The sequence below is a fragment of the Macaca mulatta genome, chromosome 9, assembly GCF_049350105.2.
Source record: "Macaca mulatta isolate MMU2019108-1 chromosome 9, T2T-MMU8v2.0, whole genome shotgun sequence".
Lineage (NCBI taxonomy): Eukaryota > Metazoa > Chordata > Mammalia > Primates > Cercopithecidae > Macaca > Macaca mulatta.
In genome coordinates, this window is record NC_133414.1 from 137,021,534 (window position 1) to 137,049,484 (window position 27,951).

Below are 27,951 nucleotides of genomic sequence, written 5' to 3' on the forward strand. Positions count from 1 at the left end.
TTCTCCTGGCCTACCTGAGATAGTATAAGTATAAAAATCTAAAATTTGGTTTCAAATTCAGCCAGGGTAACTTGGCAGTGTGGCAAATGAAATTTTTATTTTTATTTTGAAGTCAGAAAAACTTTTGGATGTGACTTCAGCAGTGAATGTGGTTTTGGCATACACTATTTTATGAGTTTCAAAATCTACTTTTGGAATCTAAGATTTTTTTTTTTTTTTTTTTTTTTTAGGACAGAGTTTCGCTCTTTGTTGCCCACGCTGGAGTGCAGTGGCACAATCTCGGCTCACTGCAGCCTCTGCCTCCTGGGTTCAAGCGATTCTCCTGTCTCAGCCTCCTGAGTAGCTGAGATTACAGACGCACGCCACCACGCCCGGCTAATTTTTTGTGTGTTTTTGGTAGAGACGGGGTTTCACCATGTTGGCCAGGCTGGTCTTGAACTCCTGACCTCAGGTGTTCCACCCACCTCGGCCTCCCAGAGTGCTAGGATTACAGGTGTGAGCCACTGCACCTGCCCGGAACCTAAGATTTTTAAGAACCGTAATTTCCTTTCAGTTGAGTATTTTCAGTGATATTTTAAGTGACCTTCATAGTTTGAACTCATGTTCATCTGTTTTATCCCATTAACATTTGTCCCTGTCTCTGATCACTTGTCCCAAAGATAACTTTGTGGCATGTTTCCTTTAAGTCCTTCCATGTTGCTTTCAGCAGTAGTTCTTCCTGCTTGGCAGGATCTTCTTTCTTAGGAAAGTATCTGTTAGGTCAGGTATTTTTTCATGACTTCAGGGACTTCTGTTTTCACAAGAGTGGCTTGTTAACACTCTGATCAAAGATGTAAGGAGAAAAGAGCTCAGTAGTATAGACTATATTTGACATAGTTTGTCACAACTTACAGATAATTTAAAAAGTTTTAATTAGCGAATATTTGACTTCCTTCTCTCATTGAATCTTTTATTTTTCTAAAGAGGATGTTTTAATAATGGACAGTGAGGTTATTGAATACAAGCTAGACTTGATATAGATTAAATTTAAGAATTTGTTTATAATTTTGATTTTCATCTGTTGATCTTTTGAATAGGTTATTGTTTGTAGCACTGTTCTAGGAATAGAAATAGTAGATCTTAACTTGTTGCTATTATTATGTGGAAAATACAACCAGGAGGTGGTTTGGCCTGCTCAGATTATTTCCGAGACTGTTCCTGTGCTTTTGCCTACCTGAAGGTACACTTTAAAAAATATTGAAGTCATTTTATTTAAAAAGCAGCTCATTAATTTTTCAAGAATTTCCTGTGAATATCTATGCCAGGTTCAGGATTAAATGATAGCCAAATGCTTATGACATAAAAAAGTATTACTGGGGGGTATAGTTTCCTTTTAATATGAAAACCAGTTAAATGAGTTAAACTCTGGCTAGAGGAAAACCACATCTGCATCTTTCTCTGACCATGGTAAAGGACATTCTGAACATTACCACTTAAAACTAACTTTTCTCTTCAAGGGTTCCTGAAATTGTGCCAGCTGACTCCAGGTCCACCCTGACCCCACAGCATAAACCATGCTGTGATGTCACAGCTACCATAGAACTCCAGGGTAGTGTTGGGCTGGCCCATGTGGGCTCAGGTAAGTCCTGGCTTTTTTTTTACCATTTGGCATTCTTTTCAAAGTTAGTAACCATTACAATTTTAATGTCATAAAGGAAAATAAGGCAAAACTTTGAAAACTGTGCCATATATGGGGGAAAAAATAAGTCTGTTTTCTAAACATCTATGAGCCAGCTCTAAATTCTAACCAATGGAGTTCCATAGTAGCTGTGAAGTCCCCAGTGAGTCATTGACCTGTGGCTTCAAAATATGTAAACTCTGCTCCTGGCCCAGCTTACGGAATAATATGTTTGCTTTTTATTTTTTTAACTGTTTAGCTAGTGATATATAACATAGTGGCTTTCATTTATTCTTAGGCCTTCATGTTTTAAGAAGTGTATTAACCATTTATTTGTAATTATGTTTCGCTATTAGGCTGATTGTGCATTTCATTCAATTTTGAATGTATGATGATACTGCAGATTAGTTTTATAAAATTAATCTCAGAGTGTCTTCAGCTGTCCTTTTGTCTTCATAACATGAAGGAGGAAGGGACAGAAGGCATAGTACACGTTTGTTAAATTTTAAAAAAAGTACTAAGAGAAAGATATTTCGGCTGGGCACGGTGGCTCGCGCCTGTAATCCCTGCACTTTGGGGGGGCCGAGGTCAGGAGTTCGAGACCAGCCTGATCAATATGGTGAAACGCCATCTCTACTAAAAATACAGAAATTAGCTGGTGTGGTGGTGTGCGCCAGTAGTCTCAGCTACTCGGGAGGGTGAGATAGGAGAATTGCTTGAACTCGGGAGCGGAGGTTGCTTTCAGTAAGCTAAAATTGCGTCACTGTACTCCAGCCTGGGTGACAGAGCGAGACTCCGTCTCAAAAAAAAAAAAAAATAAAAATAAATAGATGCTTCAGTTACTCTTGGAGGCATTGTGAGATGTCAGTAACCTAGCAAACATGTATATGTTGATTATCTTCTCTTGGAACTTTTCATTTTTTCCTGGCCTTTGTCCTATAAAGTGAGATTTTAACACTTGCATTTATTTGTTGTCTTTTCCTGTCTACCAACTCTTCTACCTGATTCCTACATTCTTTTTATCTCCTGACATTAAAAGGTGCTCAAAGTGTAATTACGTGAAGAACTCAGATATTTTGTAAGGTTTTTTTTTTTTTTTTTCCTTTTTTGCATATATTACGATGCTTTTTCCCTGCTCCTTAAGTAGAAAACATGCGGTGGCTAAAACTTTAAATTATATGCGTATGGGCCAAATCCTATCAAACACCATGCCTACAACAAAAACCTGTCTGTGAAGTAATGTCTAAACTTTCAGAAGTTCTCTTTGAGCAGTGTGCAATAAAGACATAGCAAAAATTGGGATAGTTCAGTGACATTTTCATGAAATTTGATTTGTAATAAATTTACTAATCTTTGTAGATGAAAATGTACCAGTCACCGAGACTATGAACTTTTATGCTTAATGAAAAGAATGAAATTACATATTCCCCAAACACTAGGTAATAAAATAATTTTCTTTTAAATATTATTTTTTACCTATACTTAAGTGATGTGTGTTTTTCCTGCTCTGGGAAGTTTGGAGAATTTCATGCTGTCAAAAACTGAGAATAGTCTGTTCTCCTCATCTTCTGTGTGTCCGCCATGCTAGGGAATGGGCAGTATGCCCGTTTGTAGTTTCATGCAGAGCATGGAGTAGGAGGGACTAATTAAGTGTTTTTGATAATTTTGTATTAGGTCAAATAGAAATCCTAGTTGTGTTTGTGTATATCGGCTTTATTGAGATATAATTTCACATACCATGCAGTTCAACATTGGAAGTTCTGGTTATATTTTTAAAAAGCACTTAATGAAAGCAGAATGGGTGATGATGATGTACATTGTAGTTCCAAAGTACAATCTGCTAATTTTGTTGTGCTATGTAGTCTGCACCCCACTGCCCAGTGCTCATTAACTTCTAATTACAGAAATCTCTCAGAGACATTAGAGAGGAAATCTTAAGAATTTCTGAGATGAGATTCTTCTAGACTTCAGCTATATGGTGAGTTAGCTAAAAACAATAAAGTGATTTGAAGATCTCCCCTTCTTCCAAGCAAAAGAAGGAAGTTATTTGGTGCTTAGCTTTAGATCACCTCATCTTTGTCTTTGAGAAATAAAAAATAAACATGAACACATTAAATACAAACACCTACATACATGCATACACATATATACACATACATTGTACAGCTCTTCCTCTTTGTTTTTTCAGGTAAGTTGATCAGACTCGTGGGTTGTTTTTGGAAGTGTTCGGAACATTTTTTTATGTAATACAAAAAGTTTATAAGTAGATAATATTTTTAGATTAGAACTAAAGACTATAAAAGGTGCATTGATGCTACATATACCTGAAAATAGTCAAGGACTTTGATAAGACTGAAGGGAAAAGTCATTGCCTTCATGCAGAAATGCTGTGGAGTGGAAGGAAATGGCATGGGCATGCTTAATCCTCAATAAAAGAAAACTGCATTGAATTATCTTAAAAGTTATGGGTCCTACCAGGCTATACTTAATTGTTCATTAAATAAGTTAAGCAGAAGTTTTACAGTTCTTTTTGTATTTGAACATAATAACTGGAAATAGAAAACTCTTCAATCATAGATTTGTTTTTAGTTCAAGTAGCACTTTCTGGTCTATTTGAAAGGCTTGCCCCTTTAGGAAGATTTATAACCTTTATCTCATGCCGTACTTGATTAAGCTTTACCTTGACTTCTCTAGGGCGCACTGTTCCTCATAAGGATGTGTTAGGTGGGTGGAGGCGGGGCATATGTAGCTGAATTTGTTATATGCGTAGTGAGGAGTTTATCAAGCTACATTGCTGTGAAAATAATTCCTATAAGTAGGCATTCTTAATATAATTGGTTTTCAGCCTGAAGAATGTATATGTCTGTGTTTGGGGCAGGGGGTCATTTTTTTTTGGAGAGGATCGAAATTTGCAGAAAGGACTGCTTTGAATATTGGAGTCACATTTTCCCTGTCTTTGTACTTCTCATATTGCCTGGCAAGGCGTTCCTGTATATCATGAGGATTCAGTAAATGTGGGAATTATTTTGAAGCCTTGTTATCTTTACTAATGGTAGAAAATTGTTGCATTTTACCAATCTGTTACATTCTAAGGAATATGTCTGATCTAATTCCTAATTGAAGATGGCAATTAAAATACTTTTTTAAAAGTACACTAAGAATATTTTTACCTAGTATTAGTATTCTATCCAGCAAACACATTTGTCTTGATGTAATTTAGGAAGCACTTAGAAGTATTTGGTCCCACAAATAATTTTTTTTTTTTTTTTTTTTTTTGAGACGGAGTCTCGCTCTGCCGCCCAGGCTGGAGTGCAGTGGCCGGATCTCAGCTCACTGCAGGCTCCGCCTCCCGGGTTCACGCAATTCTCCTGCCTCAGCCTCCCCAGTAGCTGGGACTACAGGCGCCCGCCACCTCGCCCGGCTAGTTTTTTGTATTTTTTAGTAGAGACGGGGTTTCACCGTGTCAGCCAGGATGGTCTCGATCTCCTGACCTCGTGATCCGCCCGCCTCGGCCTCCCAAAGTGCTGGGATTACAGGCTTGAGCCACCGCGCTCGGCCATTGCTTTAAACCCCTTTTGTGGTAAATTGGAAGCTAATCTACCTTTTTTTTTTTTTTTAGCCCAGGCTGATACCCATACTTTACCAGACTGCTTAGTAGACAGTATTACTGTATTTACCTAACATTAACTTGTGTTAAGGTTAATAAAATGGCTCAGTGGTAATGGAATGTTCTTTATAGATTTGGGCAGAAGTGATGTTTCTGTTTCCCCCCTATTCTAACTGGATTGTAATGTTTTATTTTAGCACATTTTATTTGAAATCATCTGGTTCAACTTTTACTTTATTAATAATTCTTAATGGGTATAAGGAAGACTTGGCTGTGAGAGAATCTGAAATCAAAATGTTGCCAACGTTTACTTACAGTGAAGATGGTTTCAGTTGCTCCAAGTTGTTTCAATGCTAAAGAGCAGTATGGAAAGTTCAGCATTTGTTTTGATTCTGCTTTAAGAATGCAGTGTAAAGGGCAGGAGGAGCTCAACACCAGCTGGAAGCACATCCCTGTCTCCTTGGTTTCTGCAAAGTCAGGATGAACGCAGGACCAGAACTGGGGGCTCAGTGTCTCTTGTGACGTTTGGTTTCTTATACTAGATTATCGATCTTCGATCCAATTCTTACAGTCTAATAATTCCTCTAAATCCCACCAGAGCCTGGAGCCTGCACTGATGGTAAGGTAAATGTGTAGGCAGTTCTAGTTCTGGAAAGAAAATTTTTAAAGGGAAAGCAAAAAACTAACTTTCCTTACCCTTACAGGACATTTAAATGATGCATCAGGATCCAGGAAGCACAGAGAAACACTTAAAAGAGTTTGGAGTGATTGCTACGGTTTGTGTTTTTTGAAGAAAATGAGAATTAAATGCTTTTGTATCTTGATGCTTGTTTTAGGGGTTGTAGAAGGTGATTTAGCTGCTATAGAAGCATACAAGTCATCAGGAGGAGACATTGCACGTCAGCTCACTGCAGACGAAGTACGCTTGCTGAACCGTCCTTCTGCCTTTGATGTTGGCTATACTCTTGTACACTTGGCTATTCGTTTTCAGAGGCAGGATATGCTAGCAATATTGCTTACAGAGGTAGGTTTGGCATTTTGGTTAAATGTTCGTTTATATTAAGGAAATCTGTTCTTTAGTTTTCATTTTTGATTTTATAATGTTTCTCTAAGCAGCTTTAAAATGTTTTGAATTCTTTTACCTCCTTTAAAAAATAACATTAAACTTAAGAGACTTAACTTTTAAGAGTATATGCTTTCAAATATTTGAATAGTCACAACAATGTTTGACTCATCATGTTTGGTTCAAACAAACCTGGAATGTATCTGTCATTCTTTAGTCATTCAATTAACAGATATTTACTGCATATTTACTGTGTGCCATGCACTGGGCTGAGAAGGGATAATTGTAAAGATGTTGGCTCTTTCTTCATTGAATCTCCAGCAAAGTAGAGAAATGAACTGGTAGTTCTGTGCAGCCTGTGCCCTGGTAGATGTAAATGCCAAGCACTATGCCAGTGCTTGAAGAGTTTTGAGGTGTCAAGTCGTCTTTCTTACAGCAGGTAATGTTTTTGCTACAGTTTGAAGGGGAAGAGTTAGCAGTTAGCCACATGAAGTGGATGAGGGAGAGAAGAGAAGTTGAGGAAAGCATTTTTACAGGGCACAGAGATGGTGGAATTTGTGGTGAATCCAGGGACTTGCAGGTAAATAAACATGGCTGAGATGGTGACTGGGAATGGAGAGAAGGGAAGTCTGAAAGATAAGCAGGGGTTGGATTATGAAGGATCTTCTGTGTCAAGGAATTTGAAGATTATCCCTAGGGCCCTGGATGGTGTTAGGTACAGGCACAGGGGAGTGAGCAGAGCAGATTGTGTTTTGGCTGCTATACACTGGAGAGGGGTGAGCCTGATTAGGAGGGGGTTGCAGAGGTGCTGGCAAGAACTTCTGCCAGAAGGGCAGAAGGGCAGCCATAGAAGGGTACCCAGAAGGGTAGCCTTAGAAATGGGAAGAGGGTTAGAGGGTTGGAGAAACTGAGACAGGCCCTCAGTCTGAAGAAGTAGACTGACTGACTGGATATGGGAAGATATAGAGTGGACCTAAGTTGATTCTTCAGTTTCTGGCTGACATAACTAGGTATATGCTACAAATGATTGAGAGAGATTGCCTGTGAATTATTCAGGATGTGACTACATTATCCAGGTTTTTTTTTTTTTTTTAATGCCAGAGTCTTACTCTGTTGCCCAGGCTGTAGTGTAGTGGTACGATCTTGGCTTACTGCAACTTCTGCCTCCTGGAGTCAAGCAATTCTCCTGTGTCAGCCTCCCAAGAAACTGGGATTGTAGGCGCATGCCACCACGCCTAGCTAGTTTTGTATTTTTAGAAAGATGGGGTTTCACCATGTTGGCCAGACTGGTCTTGAACTCCTGACCTCAAAGATCTGCCTGCTTTGGCCTCCCAAAGTGCTGGGATTATAGGCATGAGCCACCACGTCTGGCCAAGGTAGCATTTTTTAATGGTAAGAGAAATAGAGTAAAAGTGCAGAGAGTCATATTAATTGTGGATTCAAATTTTGTCAGTATATATCTTTCGTATATACTTTTGCATATCTGTTTATTCAAATTTGCCAATATTTGGGAACCACTACAGGGCATTGTATGGGGATTAAAATATTTGAAGGTTAGGTGGAAACATGATTGTAGTATTGTGTCCAGTTTGGTAAGATTCCAGTGAAGCTGGGGTGGGGGGCTTGAGAGACTGAAGGCCATGATGAAAACAAAAGGGCAGGCTTATTGAATATAAATAAGGGAGAAGGGAACTTTTCAGATAGAGGGATCCAGGTTTTAGAATGTGAGATAGAAGAATTAGAGTTTTTCTAGTGTTGAAGGCCTGGCTGCATTTGTGTTGTGGTGCCTAGTCGTGTTGTCTGTTGTATATTGGAAGGGCCATCAATGTGGAATTGTAGTTGCTGGTGGTGACAGGAGCCAGCATAAAGAAGGCAGTTGTAAACTAGGGTGAAAGTCTTTAGGGGCTCCCCTGAGGTAGGTAGAAGATTATTACAAGGTTTTAGAGGGGCCATCATGAGTCATTGAGCTCCTGAGACAGTCTGAGGACTAACAGTGGGATGATGATAGAACCCTATCAGTATTTTTATTGCAGTATCACAGATTATCTGGAAACTTAGCAGCTAAGACAACAAATGTATGTTATCTCACAGAGTTCGTGAGGGTTAGAATCCAGGAGCTACTTAGCTGAATAGTTTTGACTCACGATGTCATGAGGTTACAGTCAAGTGGTCCAGGGCTGTAGTTGTCAAAAGACTCAACTGGGGCTAGAGTATCTGTTCCTAAGCCTACTCAGGTGGCTTTTGGCCAGAGGCTTCAATTCTGTGCCATGCAGGCCTGTCTACAGGGATGCTCATGATACAGCAGCTGGTTTCACCCCCAGCAAGTGATCCAAGAGAGGCACAGAGTGCAAGAGAGTGATCCAGTGTCTTTGAAACCTGCAGTGTCTTTTATAAATGGATTTAGGAAGCAATATACCATTACTTTTGCTGTATTCTGTGGGACATGTGGAACAACCCCAGAACAGCGTGGGAGAGGTGGCGGGGCGGGGGGGTTTGTTCCAGGCAGAGAGCAAAATTGGTCATGGATTCAGTCTCCATGGAATAAATACTCCAAAGGACAGAATTAAAGGGGCCAGTAGGGAGACTGGAAGTGGGGGAGTCTGGACTAAGTCTAGACTAGGGGGGTGTGTTGCAGAGAATGCTCAGCCAAGTTCTTTTGGAATGAGAACAGGAGAACATTAGAGTTGGGGATATGTATGTGGGGCAGGAGTTTTCATCGGATTCTGTGTCATGGACCCTGTTGGTAGTCTCATGAAGCTTAAGGACTCCTTCCCAAAATACTGTTTTTAAATAAATAAAATAAGAAGTAAATGAGATTACAAAGGAAATCAGTTGTTTTGAAGTAATAGCTACCAAAATACTAAACTAAATTTGTGATATATAAGAAAATACATTTTAATATTGGTAAAAAGGTGGGGAAAATGGATTTAACTTGAATTAAAACCAAATTCCCATTAAAGTTCTTGGACCATTCCCAAGATCATGGACCCTAAGTTAAGAACTCCTAGCCTGTGGAGATGGTTGAGAACCATAAAGTTGAAGAGGTGAGAAGGTGAGTGGCAGGCTTCAGGGGCACATCCTACTTAAGGATGGTGGTGGAAGGGGTTGTTTGGGGGGCTAGGTTTCTTTTAGAATGTTTGTAGTAGTCAGGGTCCAGTCCAGGTGATTTTTGGAAAGGTCTTTCCAGATTTTTGGAAAGGGCCTGAGAGCTAGCTGATTGGAATAAGCTATTTTTGAATTTACTTTGGGGGAGCCATTTTAGCTATGTTGTTTGAGAAATAGTCAGTTATATTCTGAAAATATTTAATATTTGGTTTTCCATGTTTGAGTGTTGATGAATGGTTGGGCTCTTGGATTTAAGATGTAGTGAGAATTTTCATGGTTAATGGTAATCTTGGCGAATAAAGTCTGGTAGAACTCAATTTCTATGTAGGAGTTTTTGTTTGTTTGTTTGTTTGTTTGTTTGTTTTTTTAGAAGGAGTCTCACTCTGTCGCCCAGGTTGGAGTGCAGTGGCGCGATCTCGGCTCACTGCAAGCTCCGCCTCCCGGGTTCACGCGATTCTCCTGCCTCAGCCTCCCGAGTAGCTGGGACCACAGGCGCCCGCCACCACGCCCGGCTAATTTTTTGTATTTTTAAAGTAGAGACGGGGTTTCACCGTATTAGCCAGGATGGTCTCGATCTCCTGACCTCGTGATCCACCCGTCTCGGCCTCCCAAAGTGCTGGGATTACAGGCTTGAGCCACCGCGCCCGGCTAGGAGTTTTTTAATTTTTAATTTTTTTCTTTTAAGAGAGGCTTTCTCTCTGTTGCCCAGGGGTGTGATCATGGCTCACTACAGCCTCATCCTCCCTGGCTCAAGTGATCCTCTCACCTTTCAGCCTCCCCAGTAGCTGGGATTACTGATGCATGCCACCAATGCCTAGCTAATATTTTGGGTTTTTTTGTAGAGGCAGAGTTTCATTATGTTGCCGAGGCAGGTCTTGAATTCCTGAGCTCAAGTGATCCTCCTGCCTTGGCCTCACACAGTGCTGGGATTATAGGTGTGAGCCACCGCACCTGGCTGGAGTTTCAGAATAGGGAGTCAGGTGACTGTGTGGGGTATGCAGGGTTTTTGAAACATTATTTCTTTAATAGCAGTAGCAGTTAGTTGTGTACATATATGATGTACATGACATTATCAGTAAACCTTAGTCTTTGAGAAGAAGAAAGGGCTGGAAGACCTGTTGCTTCAGACCCCACTGTGGCTGGAAGGCCAGGTTGGTGATATCAGGGAACAGGCTCACTCTGGCTCACTCTGGATTTTTTTTTTGTCAGAGTCTCTCTCTGTCACCCAGGCTGGAGTGCAGTGGTGCGATCTCAGCTCATTTCAACTTCCTCCTCCCGGGTTCAAGCGATTCTTATGCCTCAGCCTTCCAAGTAACTGAGACTGCAGCTAATAGTTATAGTAGTAGTTTTAGTAGAGACAGGGTTTCATCATGTTGGCCAGGCTGGTCTCGAACTGCTGAACTGAACCAATCCACCCACCCTGGCCTCCCAGAGTTGTTGGGATCACAGGCGTGAGCCATTGTGCCTGGCCTCGAATTCCATTTGTTACTGGCAGATGCTCAACTGTGATTTTAGAATTCTGTGTATGTATTTTTATTTAGATCCACAAATTAGATATGACTGAAATGTAAGGTTAAATTAAATCTTTGCAACTTTTGTTGCTATTTAGCATTTTAAAAAGAAGAAAAAAGTAACAAAAGAAGAAAGTTTTAGCCTTCCTTTTTTGTTTGTTGTTTTCTTGCTTAGGAGGGCTGTGCAATAGTGCTCCCATCTCACTCCCGTCAGGCTGAGCTTCAGAGGTTGGCAGTCTGTGTTTAAACTTGGAGATGCCAAATGCTTTTTTAAAAACTCAAGAGTGGTAACAAATGGAGAGGAAGAAAGGGGGCTTGAGGTCAGTGGGAACTAACCCTTTAAATCCTGTGCTTTTTTTGAGTCCAAGTTAGGGTACTTGAATCTTGCGGGAGAAGAGTGTTTGCGGTTTTCCCTTTCTCTATCAGCTGTGATTCTCTGCTTCTAAAGGATGTTTTTATTGGGTGCACGATGGTTAGTCTGCTTAGGTTTTCTGTCCTCCCTCCTCTTCCTGTGATGTGTCTATGAACAACACCCTTTTCCATAAATTTTATGTGCGTCTTTGAGTATTTCCTTGTGATAAATTATTAAATAGAATTACTGAATCAGAGGATAAAACATTTTTATGACTTTCTGAAAAGTTATACTGGTATATACTTTCATTGGTAAGGAAATAATACCCAGTGTATTTTAAGATTAGAGAAAACCTTGAGTTATTGGAAAATTTTGCTGATTTCTTTTAAATACTGTTGTTTTCTGCTTCCATTTGTGGTACATGAGTTGAGAGGAAAGTTTCTTTTGTATTTAAGGTGTCTCAACAAGCAGCAAAGTGTATTCCAGCAATGGTGTGTCCTGAACTGACAGAACAAATCCGGAGAGAGATAGCTGCCTCTCTTCATCAGAGAAAGGGGGATTTTGCTTGCTATTTTCTGACTGACCTTGTAACATTTACATTGCCAGCAGGTAACTCCAAAATCTAATGTAAAAAGACTTTTTCATTTTATTATAGTTACATTTGTGTATATAGGTGAAAAATGTTTTTGTTAGGAAGCACATAACATAGCTACTACATGTGCATCTTAAATTACTTGACTGTCCTATTTATGCTGGAAGTGAGCATACGGAGGGCTACTTGTTAGTAAATACTTTTGCTATCTGAGAGGAAGTTGTGGACCTCAGATTATTTTTTAAAAATCTGTTTTACTCTTTTATTTTTCTCTTTGGTTTTATTTTAGAATATCCTTTAAAAAAATTCCTTTGAAAAATTTTCCCTTTTTCATTCTGGTGTTATTTTGAAATTAGATAGCTATATTGGTTACCTGGTATTAAGAGATGGGATTAGAACATGAGCTTTTGATGGGTAGAGTCAGATTATTTGAACACATGGCATTCTCTTGAATGTGTCATTCCTTTTTTACTCATTTTGTATATTTCTACTATGTTTGTGAAGCAACTTTTCATTTTTCAATTCATTGACAGTTGAAAATGTCCTCCAGCGTGTTTTTTGTCAGTTGGCATTGAATAAATACAATAAACACCAAAAGTTTCTAAAATCTTTAATCTGAGATCTCTTTGTTTTGTTGCTGTTTTTTTGTTTTGTTTGGTTTTTTGTTGTTTTTAAATTGAAACGGGCTCTTGCTCTATTGCCTAAGCTAGAGTGCAGTGGCATGATCATAGCTCACTGCAGCCTTCAACTTCTGGGCTCAAGTGATCCTCCTGCCTTGGCCTCCTGAGCAGCTAGGACTGTAGGCTCATGCCACCCACCCCTGGCTCATTTTTTATTGTTTTGTAGAGATGGAGTGTTTACTTGGGCTAGATCTGAGTGTTTTTAACTTTTATATTCAGACAAACAGGAACGTTTACAAATTGGAGGAGATAGTAATTAAGTTTTCTGAAATTGGAGGAAGTTTCATTTGAAATGCACTCATTCTGTGTATTTAAGCTTACCCCAGAATGATTAGATTTTGTAAAATTTATTTTTTATTTTTATTTTTTGAGACAGGGTCTCACTCTGTCGTCCAGGCTGGAGTGCGGTGGCAACATCACGGCTCATTGCAGCCTTGGCCTCCCGAGGCTCAAACAGTTCTCTCACCATAGCCTCCTGAGTAGCTGGGACTACAGGTGTCTACTGCCTCGTCTGATTGATTTTTTATATATTTTGTATAGAGACAGGGTTTTGCCATGTTGCCCAGGCTGGGCTCAGAATCCTGAGTTCAAGCAGTCTGCTGGCCTCAGCCTCCCAAAGTGCTGGAATTATAGGCGTGAGCCACTGCACCCGGCCCAGAAAAGAAATATTTTACCTCACACATGTTATACTTGTATATTAAGAAAAAGCTATCTGATAACCTTTAACGGAAAGGGAGTTATTTTAGAGAAAGTTACTAGTAGATAATTAATAAGTGTAATTAAGTATAAGTGAAGTATAAGTTATGAAACAAAAGATCTTTTAAGTTTGTTTTTTCTTTGTAGATATTGAAGATTTGCCCCCAACTGTCCAAGAAAAATTATTTGATGAGGTGCTTGATAGAGACGTTCAAAAAGGTAAGCATGGAATTAATGAGTATAATTTACCTTTCATCTGATCAAGTAAGTTTTGTTTAGTAAAGCATGGTGTAGTTTGGTGTATAGTCAACTTGCTTTATTTTTATTTTAAATTAAAGATGTAAAGTCCTGAAGTTCAGTGTTACATTGTATGGTTCACTGTCATAGAGTGAACAAATAAAGATAGAAAAATTTTAAAACCTTGGTTCTCTGCTTCCTGTTCCAGAATGTGTATATTTCTATATTAAACACTTTTTTAGAAAATAAAACTAAAGAATTTAAAAGTTGATTAAATTATTCTAGAGACAGAAGACGTTTCAAGTACTCAGAAGTTTATATTTCAGTTGGTCAATTTTATTTAGGTGTTTATTGGTAAATTACATATAAACCATTTTATATCTAGAAAATAGGTTCTTTTTCCCCATGAATATTCTCTAATGACATAGGTATGGAAATGAACATGTATTTAAATCCATCGTACAGAATTAGAAGAAGAATCTCCAATTATTAACTGGTCCTTGGAATTGGCTACACGTTTGGACAGTCGATTATATGCACTTTGGAACCGGACTGCAGGAGACTGCCTACTTGATTCAGTACTACAAGCTACCTGGGGCATCTATGACAAGGACTCGGTGCTTCGGAAAGCCCTGCATGACAGCCTGCATGACTGTTCACATTGGTGAGCTGGCATTCTGCCCCGTTTCAACCCAGGAGTGCATTTGCTGGATCATTTCCTTGTAGTGGCAGAATACTTTTTATGTCAGTTATATTTTCTATGGAAACTAGAGGAAAAAACAGTTCATTTTGGACATTAAAATACTTTGAACATGTCCATGGTTTTTGTTTTGTTTTTCCCCCAAGAAACGAGATAAAAGCAAGAATAAATGGTTTTTATACCTTTTTTTGCTAAATTTTAAAATGGAAACATTTGAAGCTTTAAAATGCAAGCATTTATTGTTTCTATAAAACAGAAGCAGTATATTTGAACATTTCAAATGCAACATTTCAAGTTATATAGTAGCTTTAAATATTGATAAGGCCTTTGCTCATCTTTTTAGGGATTGATTGATTAATCAATCCATCGATGGAAGCAGGGTCTGGCTCAGTTGCTGGGCTGGAGTGCAGTGGTGCAGTCTTGGCTCACTGCATCCTCCACCTCCTGGGCTCAAGCCATCCTTCCACCTCAGCCTCCTGAGTAGCTAGAACTACAGGTGCTCATCACCATGCCCGGCTGTTTTATGTATTTTTGGTAGAGATGGGGTTTTGCCATATTTCCCAGGGTGGCTTTGATAATCCTGATCTCAAGCGATCCACCTGCCTGAGGCTCCCAAAGTGCTGGGATGACAGACCTGCGCTGCCGCACCCAACCTTATTTAATATTTGTGTTCACCTAAGAGGTTATCTTGACATTGTGTTACAAGTTTTTTTTCCTTCCTGAGGGAGTCTTAAGATCACATTCTTTATTTTGCAAATTTTCAAACCCATGGAATAATTTTTTAAAAATTCAGTGCAACAGATCCTGGTATTTTCATTCAGCTGAGCAGTTGTTAACATTTTGTCACACCTGCTCCATGTCTGCATACAAAAAGACTCTTGGGTCAATTCGTTGTAGACATCATGATGCTTTACCCTTCAAAATATTAACATACATCTTTCCAGAACAAGAATATTCTCCTACTCACCCACATCTCCATTCCTACATCTAATTCAACATTGATTCTGTTATCTAACAGTTCATAATCACATTTCTCCAATTGTCTCAAAGTGGTCTTTATATATATGTATTTTAACAGCATGCAGTCACTGGAAAAATAATTGTTTTTGTGAATGAATAGTTCAGATCTTTACATTTATTTGACTTATGTGTTATTTTCTTGGTTCTTTGAACATTATCTCATTTAGTTTTTACAGGCATGAGCCACCGTGTCTGGCCTATAAGTTACTTTCTTGAGATCTAAATTGTAGATCAAAGCATAATGCAGTATGGCTGGGGGGTGTGGCTTATGCCTGCAATCCCATTGCTTTGGGAGGCTGAGGCAGGCAGGTTCCAAGAGCAGCCCGTCCAACTTGTTGAAATCCTGTCTACTAAAAATACAAAAATTAGCCAGGTGTGGTGGTGCATGCCTGTAATCCCAGCTATTCGGGAAGCTGAGGCACGAGAATTGCTTAAATCCAGGAGGAAGAGGAGGTTGCAGCGAGCCAAGATCACGTCACAGCACTCCAGCCTGGGTGACAAGAGTGAGACTGTCTTGGGGGTGTGGGGGAAAGCATAACGTAATAGAGTAACAATTTGTGGGCACATTAGAGAAATAAAATAGCTTCCTGGATGACCTGACTGGATGTATATGAAAGCTAAAGAATGAATGTATCACTCAGGTAGTTTTAGTCAATTAGTAATTGTCCTGGAGAGAGAGCGTTTTTGTGCCTCTTAGTGGAGATGGCTGTATGGTAGTATGAAGTGGGTTTATCGGGCTAGGTAAGCCTGATGCTGGTCAGTGCTCTGCCTGTCTGGCCCTCTTGATCAGATCCCATGGTCACCAAGCAGCTTCCTGCTCCTGATTTTCTTGACCACTGCTATGGGCCTGTCTGTGTCAAGAGGATGAGCCTGGTTTGGTTTCTAAGAGAGTGGGTTCTTGGCATTGTGGTTTCACAGGTCTGCCTTGTAGTTTTGGTTAATGTGACTCTGCCCTGTAAGCCAGGTTTGAACTGTGGTAAATCTACCACTTTGCAGGTCACCTCTAAAAAGGCGGCCAGTAATCTTTGGTGGTAATTTCCTTTTTTTTTTTTTTTAAGACAGAGTCTTACTCTGTCTCCCAGGCTGGAGTGCAGTGGCATGATCTCGGCTCACTGCAACCTCTGCCTCCTGGGTTCGAGCAATTCTCATGCCTCAGCCTCCTGAGTAGCTGGGATTACAGGCAGCGCCACCATACCCAGCTAATTTTTTGTAGTTTTAGTAGAGGTGGGGTTTCACCATGTTGCCCAGGCTGGTCTCGAACTCCTGAGCTCAGGCAGTCCGCCTGCCTCGACCTCCCAAAGTGCTAGGATTACAGGTGTGAGCCACCACGCCTGGCCTTTTCTTTGGTGGTAATTTCCTGATCTGTTGAAAGGCCAAAAGTACATTGTGGATTTTAGAAGTGTCTTTTTTTTAGTGGTGAGTGTTTTTTTTGTTGTTTTGTTTTTTGAGAAAGGGTCTTGCTCTGTCACCCAGGCTGGAGTGCAGGGTTACGATTTTGGCTCACTGCATCCTTCGCTTCCTTGGGCTCAGGTGATCCTCCCACCTCAGTCTCCTGTGAGTAGCTGGGACTATAGGAGTGTGCCACCACATGTGGCTAATTTTAAAATTTTTCTGTAGAGATGAGGTTCTCACTATATTGCCCATGCTGGTCTTGAACCCCTGGACTCAAGCGTTTCTTCTGCCTTAGCCTTCTAAAGTGCTGAGATTACAGGCATGAGCTACTGCACCTGGACTTTTTTTTGTTTTTTTTTAACAAAGATATTTGTGGTGAGTAAGAATTGCTTTGGGGTTTATTCCCACCTGTTCCTCAGAGCTGGCTATGGGTGATCTTGTGAGTCTGAGTTGTCACTAATGTTTGTATCGGGACTGGAATTCTCAGATGGTTGTGAGTCATTTGAGGTCCCGGAAGTCTAGCATAGAGATAGGGAGATTGTGGGCAGATCTCTTGAGCCTAGGAGTTCAAGACAAGCCTTGGCAACATAGCGAGCGAAACCCTGTCTCTACCAAAAAATACAAAATTTAGCCAGGCGTGGTAGTGTGTGCCTGTAGCTCCAGCTACCTAGGAGGCTGAGGTGGAAGAGTCATTTGAGCCTGGAAGGTTGAGGCTGTGCTGAGCCAAGATCATGCCACTGCACTCCAGCCTAGGTGACAGAGTGAGATCCTGCTAAGAAAAAAAAGAAAAAAAAAAAAGAAAAAAAAAAAAAGATGGTCAGGGGGAGAAATAGAATCTCCCTATTCTATTAGGGAGTGGGTACTAGGGTGAGAAGGAACTAGGCTGTTTGTTTACAGCCACTGGCAAGAGTTGTTGCAGCAGATCTTTTAGTCCATAGTCCTGACTCTTAAAGGATGCTTCAGGAGTGAGCACCTAGGGCTGGCATATGGACAGGTGTCCCAGAACAGCATGGTTTGGCATCACCTCCTCCAGTCCCTGCCACTGGGGAGCTTTGTCCGATGGTTTACAGTTCAGGCATAGGAAGCTGCATTGATTACAGTGACCACACAGACATCCTTACAGTACTGGGGTGGGTTGGGATGAAAATTATCTAGTGGTTAGATAGTAAGTGTTGTTGCCATGGATTCGAGAGGTCAAATATACTATGGAATAACCCTTACATAGTTCTTGTGTTGAGTTGCATGAGGTTTGTCCACTGGGCTTGTCATGTGGCCAGTAGAGAGTAGAGTGAGAGTGAGTAGGCATGGGGTTTTCTAGGCCAGGAGGGGAGGAACCAGCATATAGCTTGTGTAGTCTCCTTTTTAAGATGCTCTTTGCTGAGGTGCCGTTTGCACTTAATTGAAATCAGCTGGAATGAGATGTTTTCTTATATAAGATACATATTAAGAACTGAGAAAGCAATTTTCTTTTATTTGAACCCCTCCACCCATCACTTCAAGATAGGCTATTTGTGTTTGTAGCTGGCTGTGCTGTTCTCTTGGATACCGCTGATTCTAGCTGACTCAGGTTCTCAAGTCTGAATATGTTGTACTTGCTTTTTATTGACATGCCAACCCAATTTCCCAAGGGGCAGGTGGAGGCATTTAATGTAAATTGGGGGAAAAAAATTTAGTATCAGTCTTTCAGAATTATTCCTTTTTTCTTTTTGGAGACAGGGTCTTGCTGTGTTGCCTGGACTGGAGTGCAGTGGTATGATCTTGGCTCATTGCAACCTACACCTCGTGGCTCAAGCAATTCTCCCACCTCAGCCTCCCAAGTAACTGGGACTACAGGCACATACCACCATGCCCAGCTAATTTTTTTTTTTTTTTTTGTATTTTTTGTAGAGACAGGGTTTCGCTATGTTGCCCAGGCTTGTCTCAGACTCCCACCTTGGCCTCCTAAAGTGACTGTTTTTGTTATTACGAAGAATTGTCGGCCGGGCCTGATGGCTCAGGCCTATACCAGCACTTTGGGAAGCTGAGGCTAGAGGATTACTTGAACTCAGGAGTTCAAGACCAGCCTGGGCAACATAATGAGACCCTGTCTGAAAACAAAAACACAATGAGATACTACCTCACATGCACAGAAATGGCCATAACCAAAAAGACAGGCAATAACAGTGTTGTTGAGAATTTGAGGAAATTGGAATCTTCATACATTGCTGATGGCAACGAGAAATGTTCTAGGTCTTGAACTCCTGGGCTCAGGTGATCTTCTAGCCTCAGCCTCCCAATTAACTGGGATTGCAGGCACATGGGCTGATTGTGGTTTTGATTTGCATTTCCCTATTTAAGTGATGATATTGGGCATCTTTTCATGTGCTTACTGCTCATTCATGTGTCTTCTATGGTTTAGTATCTTTCCACATCTTTTGCTCATTTTTAAATGGGTTGTCTTAATGTTGATTTGCAGGTGTTGTTTGTATCAGGTCCCTCACTGGATATCTGCTTTGCAGATATTTTTCTCTATTCTGTGGCTTGTCTTTTCACTTCATTAGCAGTGTCTTTTGAAATCAGGAGTGTTTAATTTGATCAAGTTCAATTTATCAATGTTTTTCTGTTATTGCTCATGCTTTTGCTGTTGTATCTGAAGAGTTTTTGTCTAGCCCAAGGTCACAAAGATTTACTCCTGTGGTTTCATATAAGAATTTTATAGTTTTAACTTTTACGTTTAGGTCATTTTTGTTTTACATTTTGAGGTCATTTTTGTTGAAAGTGTGAGGTGTCCTAAATTCACCTCTTTGCATGTGGATACCCAGTTGTTTCAGTACCTTTAATTGAAAAAACCCTTTCTACATTCTATTGCCTTGGCGATTTTGTTGGAAATGAGTTGACCATACAAGTAAGGGCTTTTTTCTGGACTCTTAATATTGTTCTATTGATCTACTTTTCCATTGGGCTATCCTCATGTCAGTACCAGACTGTCTGGATGTTCATATCATTGTAATAAATTTTGAAATCAGGAGTGTAAGTCATCTGACTTGGTATTTCTTTTTTAACATTGTTTTGACCATTTTGAGTCCTTTGGATTTCCATATAAATTTTAGGATCCAGCTTATCAATTTTTGTAAAAAAGACAGCTGGGATTATGATTGGGATTGCATTTAATTTGTAGATGAATTGGGGTGATGGTGGTATTGCCAGCTTAACAGTATTGAGCCTTCCAATCCATGAACATGGAATTGAGTTTTGAATGTTAAACCAAACTGGTATTCCTGTACCATCTGGTCACACACTGCTGGATTTGGTTTGCTTGTCTGTTCTTATGGAGACCCTGGTAGTTTCAGAGTTTAGGTCTTGGGGTGGTGAGGATGAACATTTTAACATGTTTAGTTTTAAAGTATATTTTATTGAACTCCCTTCTTCAGTGGTCTTTGTAGAGTTTTGAGTGCAATCACCATTGAATTTCTGGCTGACTTAGCTGTCTTACTTACAAAGTGATTTTAGGCATTAACCAAGAAATTTCTAACTGCCTGCAACTTTCAGTATTAACAATTTGTGTTTGATATTTCTCCTTGAACTTTTCAATACATTGTATTTTATCACTGTTGCCAAAATTTTCAGACACATTCCTGTGTATCTTAGCTGTTATAAAAGAAGAATATATATATTTTAATTTTAAAACATTTGGAATTATAATTAAACATCCTCAGTTACCTGGAGTATGAAAAATGTTTTAAACTGAGTTTTTACTCTGGAACATTATATTTTAATTTCTTTAGAAAATATATTAATTTACTTTCTAAGAAGCCTTTCATTAAATTACTGTAAAGCTACTTGTGACACCAACCCATTTAACTTTTTTTTTTTTTTTTAAAGAATAGATGGGGTCTCACCATGTTGGCCAGGTTGTTTTGAATTCTGGACCTCAGGCAATCCTCCTCCTTCAGCTTCCCAAAGTGCTAGAATTACAGGTGTGAGCTACCACACCTGTTCACATTTAACTTTAATATGCTGAAACTTTTTAACAACAGGAACAGAATTGTCTTTGGTTTCTTTTACCTAGAATTCAGATGTATGGAAGATAAATGTGATGTTATAAACAGATTAAATGTCTGTCTTCATTTTAGAGGTCTTAGTTGGCTTGTTTTATAAGACAGTGAACCATAATTTTGAACATAATTATTTCTGAATTTTTATATCTGATAGACAAAGAATCGATGTTGTTTTCAGTAATTCAGTGTTAAGCATAAAGAAGGAATGTTTTCTGTCATTGCAGTGGGTTTCTTTTTGGTTGCTTTTGAATTATTAGGTGATCATCAGAGAGAAATTATTTATGGAAAGAAATCTCAGGGAGATGATCTTGATACTATGAACACACGGAATATTTCCCATCTGTTGTTTATACAAGTGATCAAGTAGGTGGTGTACTATACATTGATAGAGAAATGTAGTGTCTTTGTATCCAACATTTCAGATGACTTTTTTTTTTTTTTGGTAAACTAATTGTAGACAGTCGAAAATAACCAGTCTCATAATTAGCGTTTGAAGTTTGAAAATTTGGTTGTTGGTAAATCAAATTCTGGCTAAAGATGTTAAAGGATGTTACAAGGTATCCGCTAGCGGAAGAGGGAGGCATTTTTCATTTGAAAAATACATTACCAACCAGGCAAAATAAAATTATTGTTTCACAAACTGCTTAAAGACTGCGTTAAAGAAAAATGATCAGAACTGTAAATGTTTTATTTATAGAAGGCTTATTTTTTTTACTATCCTGCTTTTTCAGGTTTTACACACGCTGGAAAGATTGGGAATCATGGTATTCTCAGAGCTTTGGTTTACATTTTTCCTTGAGAGAAGAACAGTGGCAAGAAGACTGGGCATTTATACTCTCTCTTGCTAGTCAGGTGAGGATGCTTCAAGTCTCGTTGCTTCTATGAGAAAAGTGAGCATGTAGTCTAAATTGATTGATTTGAGCAAACCATTTTGGGGGCAGTGTGGTCAAAGAAAAGAATGCTTGACTTGATATCAGTCGACTTGGGTTCTAGTGATGACTGCTATATATCAAATAAATAGCATAGTAAGTATAGATGACCATAGCAAGTCCTCACTGCAGAACAGGGGAGAGAGTAATATGTGTTGTTATATTGAATGATTAAAAAACATCAAAAAGTGAAAGCTGTGCTGTGACGGTTACATACACTAGATAGTCTTGGGATGGCTCTCCATTCCTGCAGCATAGGCTTGAATGCCTATGGTACCTATCCAGGTGAGCTCTGTTCTGTCTCTGGGGACACTTACTCAAGATTACTGAACTGGTAGGTACTTGCATTGCTGTTGCTGATCTCTCAGGCCTTGAGGATCCAGTTGTCAATCTTTATAATGCTCCCTGTGGTGAGGCAATACCTGTGTCATGTAGGCAAAGGGAAAGGGTAGTTTAGCTTACTCTGAACTAATTACCATCAATAGGAATGATTTCTGATTAATGTGGGAATGAATTTTTCCAAGTTTGCTAACCCCTTTTTATTAATGAAGGCTTCTTGTAACATGGAACTGTATAGGGTTGTCCCTTAGACTCTTGGTTTCATGCTTTATTTTATGAAGCACTTCAGTATACCAAACTGTAAAGTACAAATATGTATACAACCACTCCTTTTTTTTCCATAAAGCACCATGGTTCATTTGAACTTAGAGAAGGAGGTACCCCATCTTTGGGTAATTTGGGCAGGATTCATAGTGGTTGATTTACATGAGACACGTTATCTCACACCATGCATTGTAGCTTGATGATGGACCCATTTAATATTAGTAGTCACGAGTTAGGTGATACTGCCATTTACATTTGCATGAAACAGGCTCACTTTATTTCAGGAGGACTTTGTTGTAGGTAGTGCTTTCACAGTAACTTAACCAGAATGTGGTGATAAAGCATCCTTAGCTATCTGAATTTCTGGTTCCTGAGGTTGGAGAGTTAGTGGTGAGGTTGGGTAGCAAGGGATATTTCAAAATATGTATGCACGTCTATATAATTTGTGAGTTTGGATGGTAAATATTTGCATGTAGCCTTTGTAGATTTCTTTTACAGTTTTATTGGATTTATTATTTGAGGAATCAAATGCTGCTTTGACAATTTTTTCTTTCTTAAAAACCAACTGCGATAGTATACTGAAGGGGAGGTAGTATTATTTTTTACACATCAGTTTTCCAGGAGTGGTAATAAAATGTTTTAAGTTTTTGTTTTGTTTTGTACAGCCTGGAGCAAGCTTGGAGCAGACGCACATTTTTGTACTGGCACATATTCTTAGACGACCAATTATAGTTTATGGAGTAAAATATTACAAGAGTTTCCGGGGAGAAACTTTAGGATATACTCGGTTTCAAGGTAAGCCATTATTCAGGAGCATTTTACAAGTTTCTTTGAACAGAATGGCGCAGATGTCAGAAAGGAGCAGTGGACAGGGGAATGTGAACAAGGGCAGTGAGGGAGTGGCTCTTTCTTCCTGTAACTGTTGGGATTTTCTTCCCTCTCTTTCCAGGTGTTTATCTGCCTTTGTTGTGGGAACAGAGTTTTTGTTGGAAAAGTCCGATTGCTCTGGGGTATACAAGGGGCCACTTCTCTGCTTTGGTTGCCATGGAAAATGATGGCTATGGCAACCGAGGTGCTGGTGCTAATCTGAATACTGATGATGATGTCACCATCACATTTTTGCCTCTGGTTGACAGTGAAAGGAAGCTACTCCACGTGCACTTCCTTTCTGCTCAGGAGGTAAGCAGTGTCTTTCTCCCATGAACTATTTCTAGTAGTGACCTTGTACCAGAAAGAGCCTGAGGTGCCTTTCAGGTGTGGATTTATCTGCACTGTCACTGAACTTCTGAATGTGATTGTAGTAATTGCTGAAGATACCAGTTACACTTTGAAATTTACCTTTTCAAAACTGCTGTATGGGGGACACATCAAGGAACTTAAGGTGGTGATGGGTTTTAAAAAGTAAAGATGAGGTTTGTGATTTAAATACGGCATTTAGGGAATGAAGCAAGTTTTTATCTGAAAGCAGAGTTCCAAGAATTGCAGGGCCAGTGTGGTTTAAGAGGAGTAAGCAACAGGGAAAGAGGGTAGGCGGCAGTGGAGGGAGGGAGGGAGGGAGGTCAGAGAGGATAGGGATGGGGTGGAGTTCACTGAAGGCTTTTTAAAGCTTTGGGTTTTACTCTGGATAGTGTGGTAAGCCAATGGCTAGTTTACCGAGAAGAGGAACATTTGGGGCTCTGGTGCAGTGGCAGGAGCAGGAATACCAGGTATCGTAGATGAAGGGGAGTGAAAGGGTAGTATAGATCAGACAGGGGAGGTGGTGAGAAGGTACAAAAACAGCGCTCTTTCAGAAAGCCAGTATTCTTAGAAAAGTATTGGTCTTTTATTCAATATACTAGTAATTATCATAAAACGTTTATAATCACAACATGAAGAAAAATTCATAGACCGTAACTTGTATAATTTCAGCTTGTACATAACTGACTAAGTAAACTTACCTTGTCATGTGTTTGAAGCTGTGGCTTGCCAGGATCAGTTTATTAGGACATTTGTTTTTTGTTATTTTATCTAACAGATTACCCTCTAGTGTGCTTTTCTCTTTAGTTTTTTTCTGAAAAATTTGCCATTGATGTCTTTTTAAATTTAACCAGAGCAAACTGGACTTTAAACACAAAACTTCCAAGAGATCAAAACCATGTGAAAAGTTGATTGCTTTGGCCTTTTCATGAGTTAGCATACCAGCTGTTGGTTTCCATGTCACATTCCTACCAAGTCTCTGATCTGTTGTATGATTTTTCCCTTTGTCTTCATATTCCTCCAAAAGCTAGGTAATGAGGAACAGCAAGAAAAACTGCTCAGGGAGTGGCTGGACTGCTGTGTGACAGAGGGGGGAGTTCTGGTTGCCATGCAGAAGAGCTCTCGGCGGCGAAATCACCCCCTGGTCACTCAGATGGTAGAAAAATGGCTTGACCGCTACCGACAGATCCGGCCGTGTACATCCCTGTCCGATGGAGAGGAAGATGAGGATGATGAAGATGAATGACAAAAAAATCGAACAGCAGAAGACCAAGGCATCAGATCTGTAATGACTCTAAAGTTAGTGTGGTGCTCCAAGCAGAGTCGACATCATGGAATGAACCAAATCTGGCAGGATCTGCTCGGGGAAGTGTTTTCCTGGACCACACACACCTCATGGAGATAATGCCTCTGCTGCGTGATGGGACAGAGAACTTTAGTTGGACTACAGTTTGTAAAAAAAAACCTAATTTTATTAAGACAGAACTTTTTTCCCTTTCAAATTGTAAATCTGTCTATAAATGTAACGCATGTGGTTGTGTAAGAAATTGTGTAATAGGAAAAGTTGTACCAGCATCTTCATATTATTGAGAAAATTTTTTCAGCATGGGCACTTAGAAAAAGCACATGGCAAATGGCTCTTTGTTCCTTTAAGATATTATTTCAGTAGAACCTGACATTCTACTTTAACCTTAAAAGATCCATCTAAGTCTCAGAGATCTGGAAACGTTTTGTACAGATTATCTACACCAAAACATAAAAATAACCTTTTATTTTATTAATAATTTAGTTCCTGTTGTGCCCAATCCAATCAAATCTTTTAGGAACAAACTGCAAGAAGAGCTAAGAATGTTTTAGAGTGAACTAAATATAGACATTGCTTACTTGTTTTGAAGAGGGTTTTGGTTTTGGTTATTATGTCTTAAGTTTTCTGATATGCCCCCTTTCGATATTTAGATATTTATTTGTTGGGAAGAATACCTTAAAATGAGGGTTCTTATTCCAGATTCTGGGCAGTGGTCTGAGTAGTTTTTTTCCTGGATGAAAAGGGAGCAAGCCCACTTGTCACTAAATGAATTGTGTGCAGTTTGCTCACTTGGACTCCATCCACAATGTACTACTCCCAAATTGCCATGCCATAGGCCTTCGGATTCTTCCTTTCATCACCTCTGCTCTAAGCAAATCTTGTTAGAAGGGCATGGCATGCCTTTGCTTAGGCAGATTGGGAACACCCACTCACTACAGAATAAAGATTTTAAAAATGCAATAAGGTGGTAAATGCATTCTATGAAGAATTTCTCAGTGTTTAGTCTGAGAATTTTTGCATGTTGGTTAATTGTGGCCATTCTTATTTAAAGTTAAAATTATAATCTTAGGTAGAAAAACTTTTTTATAAGAAGTATTATTTGACCACTTCAGGTATACATTCAATACTGGGTAAAAATTTCAGACCTATCTCAGGAACACAGAAATACTTGGTGTCCTGATAAGCACTTTCTAGACTATTGATGTGGCCAGGAATTTGGAAAGATGACACACACACACACACACACACGTATTTTTTTTTCCCTTCCCTGTGATGAAAAGGCTGTGAAAACCTTAAAGTATTTGCTTGTTTTTTAGTTGATAATGAAATGTGTACAACCTCAAATTTGCTGCCAGAATGATACTAAAAATAGAAAAATACCCACAAAACTGTCATGTCTTTAGTTCCGTCCCCCAAAAACTCAGTAAAAAAGTGTTCCCAGGATGAAAAGATCATTTTTGCTGCATGCTAAATCTTGCAGGAAAAAATGATTTTTGTAGTATGATTCCGTAGAAATGAATCTTTGATATAATGTAAATGCTGCTGTTTCAAGTGGTGAATGTGTTCTTAAAAATGGGCTATATTGTTTGCTTTCATTTTGGCCAATAATTAGTTAATCGAGTTTGTAGAAAATGTTAGCATTCTGACTACTTAGCATCTGTAGTAACTTTTCTCTATGTATAGGGATAATTTTTTAGTGGGCAGAGATCCTGTTCTAGTTGCCTGTTAAGCAAAATCTGCCTTCCCAGTTGAAGAAGCCAAAGAGAATTGTTAGGGGGAAAAGCATGTAGCCATTGCAGTCTGCATTGCAGCAGCGTTGTCCAGCGAGTGTATGCTCCGTACTTAGCTTCTACTGTGTGTCGTGGTTTGGTGAGTGTTGTTTCCTCTGCGCGCTCTATTTATTTATTTATTATCAGTGACCCTGACCACATAGTGTGATAGGTGCAGCATTCTTCCCTGTGGGAAAGAATTAAAGATGGTTCCATTTCCTAGGCTACAGACAGGAATGGGGCTCTAAATGGTTTTCATAGACTGGCTGTTAAAGGCCAAAATTTTTGGTAAATCAATGCTGTATTATGCTCTTGAACTATTAAACAGCCATAATTATTGTCCCAAGATAGAATATAGTCCTTTTTCAAAGATTATACATGGCTAGGTGACAGACTCTGATAAATGATTGACTCTGGATAGTAAGTCATACCTTTGCTCTGTGGACTTGATGGTTCTTTGCATAGAGCAAACAGAGCATGGCATTTTGTTTTGACCTGTTCTTCCTTGGAGTCAAATTCATATACATGTATATAAATTTTGGTTTGGGCAACCAAGATCTAATTAAACAAAACCCAGGTGGGCCATGGACTCAGACCTGCCTTATGTTTTTGACTCTTAGGTTCCTCGTGTCCCAGACTTCACGTATGTGAAGGTAAGATACTCTGTGTGCGCTTGGCCTCCTTTCCACGCATATTTCATAGTCTGTCTCTTTGAGAGTGGTTACAAAGATGTTAAACTACCTTTTTGTTTCCTGGGGTGATAGGTCAGTAACTATGAGTGCCGTCTCTCTCCATGTGAGCTTGTGTTAATGGACACTTTTATGGTAGAGTTGGGATGGGGCCACCACCTTAGAGTGAGCAGACAAGGCCAGGCAAGCCAAAGGCTGTAAGACACCATGAGTTTTTTGTTTTGTTTTAATGGGAAGGGAAGTATAAGGAAGAGCTCAGAGGGAGTTTGATACCTGGAATTGTTGGACTTAATTGACACTTAGCAGACACTTAGTATAAAGGTTTAATTCTATTTAAAAAGAAGATCCATTAAATCAACTTTAAGTTCTTAACTCATGGGACTATTTTGCAACACTTCTTTGTAAATATTTTGTTAGGTTATTGGCAAAACAGTTTCAAGGGTCACTTCCCTGCCTTGAACCAGGTCCAGGCCATTTTGCTTTGGGGTAAATTAAAATCAGAACTCTTAAGTTGAGCAACTTTTTTTTTTTTTTTGAATGTAAGACTTAGCTCTAACCCACCATTTACATCTTAAGGATGGCATGACTTGATAATGATGGACTTGTGTGAGGTTTTGATTTTTCAATTAAACTTTGTATCACATGAGGTAATTAATTGTCAGCGTTCTTGAGTCTGGTTATGGAATAGGCAGAACCCTGTAGTAACAAGAGTTGGAAACTGGCTAATTGACAATGCAGTTGCCTTAAACATCTCAAGTAGAGAACTTTTA

At 39.4% G+C, this 27,951-nt stretch overlaps 1 protein-coding gene across 4 annotated transcripts in view; it reads left to right on the forward strand.

Moving 5' to 3' along the window:
• The window catches only part of ZRANB1 (zinc finger RANBP2-type containing 1), a 71,385-nt gene extending 43,553 nt beyond the window's left edge, over positions 1–27,832 (forward strand). For 2 of the 4 annotated variants that reach the window (XM_015148410.3, XM_015148412.3), the window contains 8 exons: positions 6,101–6,288; positions 11,751–11,904; positions 13,411–13,482; positions 13,966–14,164; positions 21,381–21,501; positions 22,847–22,976; positions 23,131–23,360; positions 24,445–27,832. In XM_015148410.3, coding sequence (XP_015003896.1) covers positions 6,101–6,288; positions 11,751–11,904; positions 13,411–13,482; positions 13,966–14,164; positions 21,381–21,501; positions 22,847–22,976; positions 23,131–23,360; positions 24,445–24,663 — 1,313 coding nt within the window. In that variant the 3' untranslated portion in view covers positions 24,664–27,832. Of the gene's footprint in view, positions 1–1,496; positions 1,619–6,100; positions 6,289–11,750; positions 11,905–13,410; positions 13,483–13,965; positions 14,165–21,380; positions 21,502–22,846; positions 22,977–23,130; positions 23,361–24,444 lie in introns of those variants that run through there. The other 2 variants (XM_077947864.1, XR_013398450.1) reach the window with 2 other exon arrangements.
• The last annotated feature ends 119 nt before the right edge of the window (positions 27,833–27,951 follow it).